The 9,393-nt window shown below is 30.0% G+C and overlaps 2 protein-coding genes across 2 annotated transcripts; both read right to left on the reverse strand.

Annotated features, from left to right (window-relative positions):
- LOC109333060 (probable mannitol dehydrogenase) lies at positions 1,321 to 3,494 on the reverse strand. Its single transcript, XM_019568304.1, has 4 exons — positions 3,195 to 3,494; positions 2,093 to 2,606; positions 1,857 to 2,010; positions 1,321 to 1,555 (listed from the first exon to the last, which is right to left on the reverse strand). Exons 1-4 carry the CDS (start codon positions 3,404 to 3,406, stop codon positions 1,350 to 1,352), a joined length of 1,086 nt encoding a protein of 361 aa, XP_019423849.1. The 5' UTR covers positions 3,407 to 3,494; the 3' UTR covers positions 1,321 to 1,349.
- LOC109333059 (probable mannitol dehydrogenase) lies at positions 5,757 to 7,552 on the reverse strand. Its single transcript, XM_019568303.1, has 5 exons — positions 7,403 to 7,552; positions 7,186 to 7,299; positions 6,526 to 7,039; positions 6,276 to 6,429; positions 5,757 to 6,142 (listed from the first exon to the last, which is right to left on the reverse strand). Exons 1-5 carry the CDS (start codon positions 7,498 to 7,500, stop codon positions 5,937 to 5,939), a joined length of 1,086 nt encoding a protein of 361 aa, XP_019423848.1. The 5' UTR covers positions 7,501 to 7,552; the 3' UTR covers positions 5,757 to 5,936.

A 9,393-nucleotide genomic window follows, 5' to 3' on the forward strand; every position in this document is an offset into this window, starting at 1 on the left:
ATGTGACTTTTAATGAGGATGCATTTTTATCTTCTGGAAAACAATCTATTGTGTCTTCTTCTACTAGTACAGGTAATCTGCAGGGTACTAGCGAGAAGGTGGAGTTGATAGTGAAACCTACAGTTCCTAATGTTGATGTTCCATCTTCCTCTACAAATCAATCTAGCATTGATGATCATTATGTTGATTGTGATGACAGTACAACTTCTCCTATTCATCAGCAAGAAGATGATTATTGTATTGCTCGAGACAGAACCAGAAGACTAATTAAAAGGCCAGCTAGATACACTGATGGTGATAATTTAATTGCTTATGCATTGTCAGTTGCACAAGAGGTAAATGATGATGTTGAACCTGCCAGCTATACAGAAGCTGTTTCTTGTGTTGATTCGTCACAGTGGCTAGTGGCTATGAATGAAGAGATTGAAAGTCTTCATAAGAATGGTACTTGGGCTTTGACAGAGCTTCTCGAATGCAAACAACCATTACGATGTAAATGGATCTATAAGAAGAAAGACGGTATTCCCGAGGTTAAAGATCAAAGATGCAAAGCACGACTAGTTGTTAAAGGTTTTAATCAAAAGGAAGACTAACAAGTAATGGATCTGTTCTGTATGACTTTATGATGAGGAGAGGAAAGAAACTCAAATTTAGTTATGCATTCTTGATGAAGTTTTATCTTTAAAAATTCAAGGGATTGTGGATTCTTGTGAATTTGCGATGCCCAATTTTTTATAATGCTATACTGCGTAAATAGTCCGCATCTAGTTTCATTTTATTAATTAATGCATTAGGTGTGGCTCATGTTCGGGTTTATTCTTCTTTGCTTTCAGTAATAATATAAAACAAGCAAAAACAAATTAAAAGCTCCATATTCCATACATTATAGAAAAAGATAAACATCTCAGACTATATTAAAAGCTCCATACAAGGATATGTTATCTCAAACATATCTCAAAGTTTATCATATATTAATTAAAATATATCATGTTAATTAAAAAAATTATTTATTTATAATTTTTTCTATTTTACTTCATTGTGATTGTTTTTGATAAACTTGGAAACAACAAATCCTTATACTTTTCAAAGTTATACAATTTTGTTGCCAATTAGTGGACAATTTTCAATGCAACATATTCTATACAAATTTATTCTCATATTTTAGTTGTTTTAATATTGGAGTAGTTGAAATGAATCCATCACTGACAATCTTTTTATTCAAGACATAATAACATCACAAAGAATACATAACACAACGAAAATTTGAAATCTTCTTAACAAGTGCATGCTAAAAAACTGGAATATTTCTACCCAAGCTTCATTATTTAAAATTTGGATGGCAGAAATACTTAAGAACTTTGTTTCAGTGTGTTTCCTATGTCAATTACAAATCGATATTTCACATCAGCTTTCAAGAGGCGCTCCATTGCTGTGTTAACATAATCAATAGGAATGACCTCAATGTCAGGTTTCACATTATGTTTAGCAGCAAAATCAAGCATCTCTTCTGTCTCTTTCAAACCTCCAACCAAACTGCCACCTATTGTCTTTCTCCCTGCCAATAATAGAAGTACTAGTTCAGCATCAAAAACTTGATTTTAATAATCACATTAAAATATGAGAAGTACTACTTCTACATTTTAAAGCAAGGTATCACTTATGAAGCTTCATGTGACTCTACTGTCAACTTGGTCTACTGGTATAAGAAGGCTTTATTGGATTTCCAGGCAACGTACTGAGCCAAAGGTCAAATGTTCGTTTACCACAAGCGAGGATATCTTCGTTATAAATGTGCCTTTACTGTGAGCTGCATTTTATCACATATATATGGTAAGAAAATATTTTCATATGCTTACCAACAAGTAAAGGAAAAACTGGCAGCTCCAGAGGCTTCTCAGGAACACCAACCATTACAAGCTTTCCATGAGATTTCAGCAAACCAATCAGAGGTAGAAGAGGGTGGATGGCAGAAACTGTGTCAACAATACCATCCAAAGTTCCTAATGCAGCCTATAAAATGAACAACATTAGTTAATTGATTATTAATGTAAATTTCTAAGAAGTATATATTAACATTGCAAATAATATACACCTGCATCTGATCTTGGTCACGGCTTATTAAAAATGAGTCAGCACCCAAATGTTCAATTGCTTCCTTCTTTTTGTTAGGTGAAGTACTGATTACAGTGACATAAGCCCCAAGAGCTTTGGCAAACTTAACAGCCATATGACCAAGGCCACCAAGACCAACCACACCAATTTTCAAGCCAGGCTTGTCTAGTCCATAATATTTGAGAGGACTATACACTGTGATTCCAGCACAAAGCAGAGGAGCAGCAGCATCAAGAGGTAAACCATCAGGAATGCTGATAACAAAGCGCTCCTCCACAATCATTGAATCAGAATAGCCTCCATATGTTGTAGTTCCATCAATATATTTGGCACCAGATGTGATAATAAAATCTGGGCAATAATTCTCAAGATTGTCATCACAGTTTTGGCAGGAGCGGCATGAATCAACCAAGTACCCCACACCAACATTGTCACCAATTTTGAACTTTTCTACCTTACTTCCAACCTCTGTTACTACACCAACTATCTCATGCCTAGATTTAGTAAATTAATATATTAAAATCAATTGAATTAATCCCTTGATAATTGATATCCATACAACAACAAAAATCACATGATATTTCCTGTTTAATATATATAAAGGAGCCTTCTAAAAGCAAGATACGATGCCTTTATTTTCGAGAATGAGTGTTAAATCCATCAACAATCATTAATTTATGTTACTTATCTAAATATAAGTAGATGAGAATATTTTTAATAAATTTTATTGCCTAGCAAAAAAGACTAGCATCAAGTAAAATACTAGAGAGGTAAACTAACATGTGACGTGCAAATGGAAGGAGATTCTCTATCCTAAAATCATAGATGTTTACATATTATCATTACCTTAAAAATATTATAAAAATATTAATTTATGTTTTAAATTTTTTATTTTTGTTACTTTTTCATTAGATCGGGACAAAAATTAAGACATAAATGGGTATAGATCATCTTTGTCCCATGCACCTAAAGCAAATGTTAAGGTTATCAAACACATGTAGCTCACTAATGTAAAGGTTTTGGAAGTAACCTAAAGCAAGTCCAAAACTACTATTCAAAACATTGAGAAGTAGAAAGCATACCCAGGTACTAGTGGATAAATGGATGAGCCCCATTTGTTGGTGATCATGGCGAGGTCTGTGTGACATACCCCACAGTACAACACTTTAAGTGCCACATCTTTGTCACCAGTTTCTCTTCTTGAGAAATTGAAAGGGGAGAGAACACCAGAAGTATCCCTTGCTGCCCATCCGAAAGTCTTCTTACGATGCTCAAGTTCAGGTTGTGTTGCCATTTCAATGTCCCCTTCTACTTTTCACTAAGCAAGGAAGAAAATTAATAAGTGTGCGTACCGAAAGGATGCTTGAGACTATGGAATATAATATGCTAGAATAGTAGAATCACTTATTATATACTTAGTCAATGCCCATGTGATATTATTTCCATCACATACCAAAATTCATTAAAGTTGCTTTTGTATGAATATGAATTATTTAGATGCCACATAATATTGCCACGATATGTTTGTCAGATGGTGTATGATTGGTGTTGTTACCGACAACCTCCCCTCCATAATACATAATATAATATCTAATATCATCAATAAAGATTTATATATAATATTATAGTATTCACTATATCATGTAATGTTAGTATAGTAATATAAAATTTCGCTAGACGATAAGAATAACAAAATGGTCGAGAGTTTCATTTCTAAGAGCGATAATTATTGGAAGAGACAGTCATACATTCTCAAAAGAATTAGTTACTTACACAAAAAAGTGAATATATCTTGTTAGTACAAAAAACTGACACAAAGATTAATTTAGAGCTGTTCTTTTAGTTTTTCTAACCATTTATGCTTTAATAAAAATATATATATACCGTATGAGTTTTATATATTTTCATTGTATTAGTGATCAATCATATTTATTATCATTAACCATTTAAAAAATCCAAATAAATAATTGATGATATAATAAATATGTATAAAATTTTATAGACAATGTATAAATATTATATTCTTAAACTTTTAATGTATGACATAAAGAAGAATCATGCCATTCACACCAACCAAGTGGGTCCACTTTTAATATGTTATGCATACATTTATTGATTTAATCAATTTGTTAAAGGAGGAGTGGGAGAATACTTTGCCATGTATATCTTCCGTGTAGCTTATGGACAAAAAAATTGTTGTTTAAAAGTATGTCCTAAATCATATATTAAATTAATGAAAATATATAATGTTAATTAAAATAATTAATTGTTTAATATTTTTTTACTTTTCCTTCATTATCGTTGCTTTAATTCATAATTTGGGACAAAAAAATCTCTATCCTCATGGTGTGAACAATAATTCTATCATTTGTCAATTGATATTTTAATTTAAAATAAGCTTTGTTCTTTTATTTTGCCTAGGTTTATGCCTTGGTGATGTTACAACTAAAGCTGAAGACAATTCAGGTTAAATTTGCCTTAAATACATTTGACTTATAAAAGTTGTAGTTTCTGTCTCACCTATTTAACTATTTAGAAAATTTGAGGCATATGTATAACCTATTTAAAAATTTAGTCTGGCCTATAAATCTATATAAAACTTATTCTATTATAAAACCTTAGGCTAACAAGCTTAATTTTAAATATGCTAATATACTTTTAAATATATAATCTAATACTAAAAATTATATTATACTTTTTATATTGTAATTTCACATATAATAATTTTAGTTATATTAAAATTTAAAATGGTATAACATAAAGCTAGAGTTTATATTAAAGTTTGACTTGTTAACTAAATATTTTGAACTGCCCTCATCCACTATGAGATAAAAAAGCTTCATATGCAGTGAGAAAAGTTAAATAATATATACTCCTGTAGATTCTCTTATGCTGTCAAATCCTCTTATGCTATAAGAAATGTAACATATGGTTTGCAAAGTAATCTATATAACTTTTTTATTAGTAGAAATATTTTGTAAGATAATGTTATTATACTATTATTACTCTTAATAACATTTGAAATAGTCAATATAATAAAATTTTGTGGGACTCATTATATTCCCAACATCATTATCTACTAGCGAATGAATTAATTGATTTCATTGGAATACATAATGACAATTTCATTATAATAGACAAGCTTTAATATTTTACATTATAAATTTTAATCTAAAATAAATTTACTATAATGAGAAAATATTTAATCATTTATTTACATTATGAGCCTTAATTATTTAATTAGTAAGAATTATTTATTTTATTTATTGTATGAATATTTTTGTCGTTCAATAATTTAATTATATTTCTTTTTTTTTCACTCTCTCTTACCTATTTTGTTCTCCCCTTTCTTTCTCACTAATCTCTCTTCTCTCGTTTTCCCTCTACAACCAAAAGAAGGCATGATTGAATGGTCAAAATGTGGAATAGTTTAAGTCTTTCGCTTGTTTCATTGGTATATAAGCATGAATTCCAACTATTGCAATTGAAACAAGTTTTTTTAATCAAATAGCCCATTCTCCTAGCTTATATTAGTTTCATTTGCTTTTAGATTGTATAAATAAGAAGAAAATGACCATTTCAACTTAGAAAAAAAAAATGAATCCACCTCATTTTATATGATAAAAAATCGTTGACAATTAGTGGAAATTTTCAATGCAACATATTACATCTGAAACAATCTTTTTATTCAACTCGTGACAGTACACAAGTACATAATACAAATCGAAAATTGAAATCTCCTCAATAAGTAAACACTATAAAACACTAATCTCTTTATTATCTTCTACCAATCTTTATTCTTCGAAATCTGAATCGCCAAAAATTTAAGAACTTGCTTTCAATGTGTTTCCAATATCAATAACAAATCGATATTTCACATCAGCTTTGAGTACGCGCTCCAGTGCTGTGTTCACATAATCAATAGGAATGACCTCAATGTCAGGTTTAATGCCATGTTTAGCAGCAAAATCAATCATTTCTTGTGTCTCTTTCAACCCTCCAATCATACTGCCACCTAACAACTTTCTACCTGTTAACAAAGAGAAGTACTATATCAATATACATGTTACATGCACATTAAGCATAATGAAACTTCACGTGCCCCAATTGTGAGATGCATTTTATTGCATAAACATGCTAAGTAAATATTTTCATATGCATACCAAGTATTAAAGGAAAGACGGGGAGTTCCAAAGGCTTTTCTGGAGCACCAACCAGTACAAGCTTTCCATGAGATTTCAGCAAACTAATCAGAGGTAAAAGAGGGTGGATGGCAGAAACTGTGTCAATGATACCATCCAAAGTTCCCGTTGCAGCCTATAAAATGAACAACGTTATAAATCAATTAATTATCCATGTATATATGTGATAAATGAAAAGTATGTATTCACAATGCAATTCAATGATATATACCTGCAACTGCTCTTGGTCACGACTTATCAAAAATGAGTCAGCACCCAAATGTTCAATTGCTTCTGTCTTTTTGTTAGGTGAAGTACTGATTACAGTTACAGTAGCTCCAAGAGCTTTGGCAAACTTGACAGCCAAATGACCAAGTCCACCAAGACCAACCACACCAATTTTCAAGCCAGGCTTGTCTAGTCCATAATATTTGAGAGGACTATACACTGTGATTCCAGCACAAAGCAAAGGAGCAGCAACATCAAGAGGTAGGTTATCAGGAATGCTGATCACAAAACTCTCGTCCGCAACCATTGAGTCAGAATAGCCTCCATGAGTGATGGTTCCATCAGGATGCTTGGAACCATATGTAAGAGTAAGACTTGGACAATAATTCTCAAGATCATCAGCACAACTTTGGCATTTGCGGCAAGAATCAACCAAGCATCCTACACCAACCTTGTCACCAACTTTGAACTTTTGTACCTTGCTTCCCACTTCTGTCACTATACCAGCTACTTCATGCCTATATTGTATAGGCCAATTCATTAGAATCAATTGAATTAAAGTAACATATGATGTTCACATAGCTTTTCTTATAGTGCATGCATTGCGCTAATTGATAAAGTTAAATTTAAAGATTGATATAAAGATAGAGTTACAAAAGCATACCCTGGTACGATTGGATAAATGGTATTGCCCCATTCGTTCTTCACCATGTGTAGATCCGAGTGACATATGCCACAGAACAACACCTTAAATGCCACATCTTTTTCACCAGTTTCCCTGAAAAATTGGTACCCAAAAAATATTAAGTAAAACCAACTTCATTTTTAACGTGGTTTTTTGTTTTTCAGTGAAGATATATTGAATGAAGAGAGGAGTGAACCTTCTGGAGAAATTGAAAGGAGAGAGGAGACCAGAAGTATCCCTTGCTGCCCATCCGAAAGCCTTCTTAGGATGCTCAAGTTCAGGTTGTGCTGCCATTTCAATATCTTTTTTCTATTTCACTTTAGGTATATGAAAGAATATGAAGATGATGCAGCACTTATAGAGTTATTTATAGTAAAAATTCGTGACTCTTGAGGTTTATATTTGACGTATTTGCTGACGAAGTTGTTGTGTTTTTTCCTTATGTAACTTTTGTACTTTTGTTTTCATGGCAGCTAGTAGGTTCCGTGTTCCAACCGGACTCTATGTCTTGTCCATCAAGTTGTCTAAAAATGTATTTATTACTATTGTATTTGCATCACTCCTTAAAATTCATGGACCATTATTAAAAAATTAATGTCATATAATTTGTTAAAAAACATGTTTATTGTATAAGTGTAAAATTTATTTACTAACAATGTAAAGATTTATACATATGTGTTTCATCATCCACCATTCATTTCAATCAATTTTTTTGAAAAATCAACAATAATTAAATATCAATATGAATAATGCAATGACAGTATATAAAATTTATAGTACATATTCTTTTCTCTGTTACTGCATAAGTTTAATGTGCTTCTTACTATTGGCCTATATACTTCTCTATTTTATCCAAATTCAAAGAAAATGATATATATTATTAAGAAGCATATTCGTCATTAGAGATAGGATTTTTAATTAATTAGAGATTCTTCATTAATGACTCTAAAAAAATATTTATAATTAATTAGGCATTACTATCATTAATTAAAAGGGTTTTAAATTAGTGATTCATTATTAAGATGATTCACTGTAAGGTGCCTTTTCGACATTTATAGATAGAAAAAAACAGTAGTAATCACCATTAGTACATCTAAACTATAATAGAAAGGAAGATACGATCATAATCTTACTGTCCTTTTAGAATAGATTTTTTATTTTATTTAAATTTCTAGATTTAATACTACAAGATTTGTTATTTATTAGGTTGAAAATTCATCATTAAATATTTATTATTAGAAAATTTTGTTATTAATTATTAATAATCTCCTATTAATTATTTATTAATATAATTTATCATTAGCGAGTTGTTGTAAAAAGAATATTTTTGATAAACTTCAGATTCTCATTAATGGTTGGGAATATCCAATTTTGTCTCAAACATAAAGCTTAATAAAAATAATATTTAACAAATATGTTTATTTATAGAATGATAAAAAACGAAATAAAAACAAATTAAGGTGATACGAAGATTTTAGATTTAGTTCAAAAATAAGAAAGAAAATTTTTTATTTTGGAAAAATTATTTGAGGGAAAGGATAATTTTATTTCCCACTGGAAATTGAGGATTTAGATGAGTTAAGTGGTTAGATAAAACCTCAAAATCAACATTTATTCCAAATTTTAATTTTCTCTATAAATAAAAATAAAAAGAATATTTAAATATCTCTTAATTGGATCAATAATGATGGGATATTATTTCAAAATAATTTTTCCCACTAATTTTCGTTTTAAATTAAAGTAAAAAATAAGAGGAGATTTGAAGTGACTTATTGGCCACTTATCAACCTTTTAATAAAAAAATAATCTAAAAAATCACATGTCCAAAATTTTATTCATCTTTATTTCACGTGTCCAAATGTCTATTCATCTTATCAACCTTATTGGTTTTATAGAATTTGTGCTCACAGCAAGTTTTTAGCTATTTTAATTTTTACAGGATCAAAATAATTATTTTTATTCAGTTATGAGTATTATTATATCTTTTGGCTTTATAAAAAAATATTGAGCAATTTTTAGAATAAAAAAACATTTTCTATGGTGCGGTGGAAACCAAAAATACCATATTTGGATTTTTAAATTAATAGAGAAAGTCAAATTCGACTTTTTTTTTTATAGAAAAAGGGCAATAATGAAATAAAAAAATAAAAAAACTGATTTGATTTTGTGAGGGAATATTTTTTCCCT

This window comes from Lupinus angustifolius, chromosome LG18 (assembly GCF_001865875.1).
Source record: "Lupinus angustifolius cultivar Tanjil chromosome LG18, LupAngTanjil_v1.0, whole genome shotgun sequence".
NCBI lineage: Eukaryota > Viridiplantae > Streptophyta > Magnoliopsida > Fabales > Fabaceae > Lupinus > Lupinus angustifolius.

What these genes read in the sequence shown, in the direction of transcription:
- LOC109333060 (XM_019568304.1), bottom strand. Translation starts at nt 3,406, where the DNA reads ATGGCAACACAACCTGAACTTGAGCATCGTAAGAAGACTTTCGGATGG. An exon ending in GTGACCAAGATCAGATGCAG is followed by an intron (nt 2,011 to 2,092) that starts GTGTATATTATT and finishes TTCATTTTATAG; the next exon opens with GCTGCATTAGGAACTTTGGA. An exon ending in AGTTTTTCCTTTACTTGTTG is followed by an intron (nt 1,556 to 1,856) that starts GTAAGCATATGA and finishes TATTATTGGCAG; the next exon opens with GGAGAAAGACAATAGGTGGC.
- LOC109333059 (XM_019568303.1), bottom strand. Translation starts at nt 7,500, where the DNA reads ATGGCAGCACAACCTGAACTTGAGCATCCTAAGAAGGCTTTCGGATGG. An exon ending in ATTTATCCAATCGTACCAGG is followed by an intron (nt 7,040 to 7,185) that starts GTATGCTTTTGT and finishes TATACAATATAG; the next exon opens with GCATGAAGTAGCTGGTATAG. An exon ending in GTGACCAAGAGCAGTTGCAG is followed by an intron (nt 6,430 to 6,525) that starts GTATATATCATT and finishes TTCATTTTATAG; the next exon opens with GCTGCAACGGGAACTTTGGA.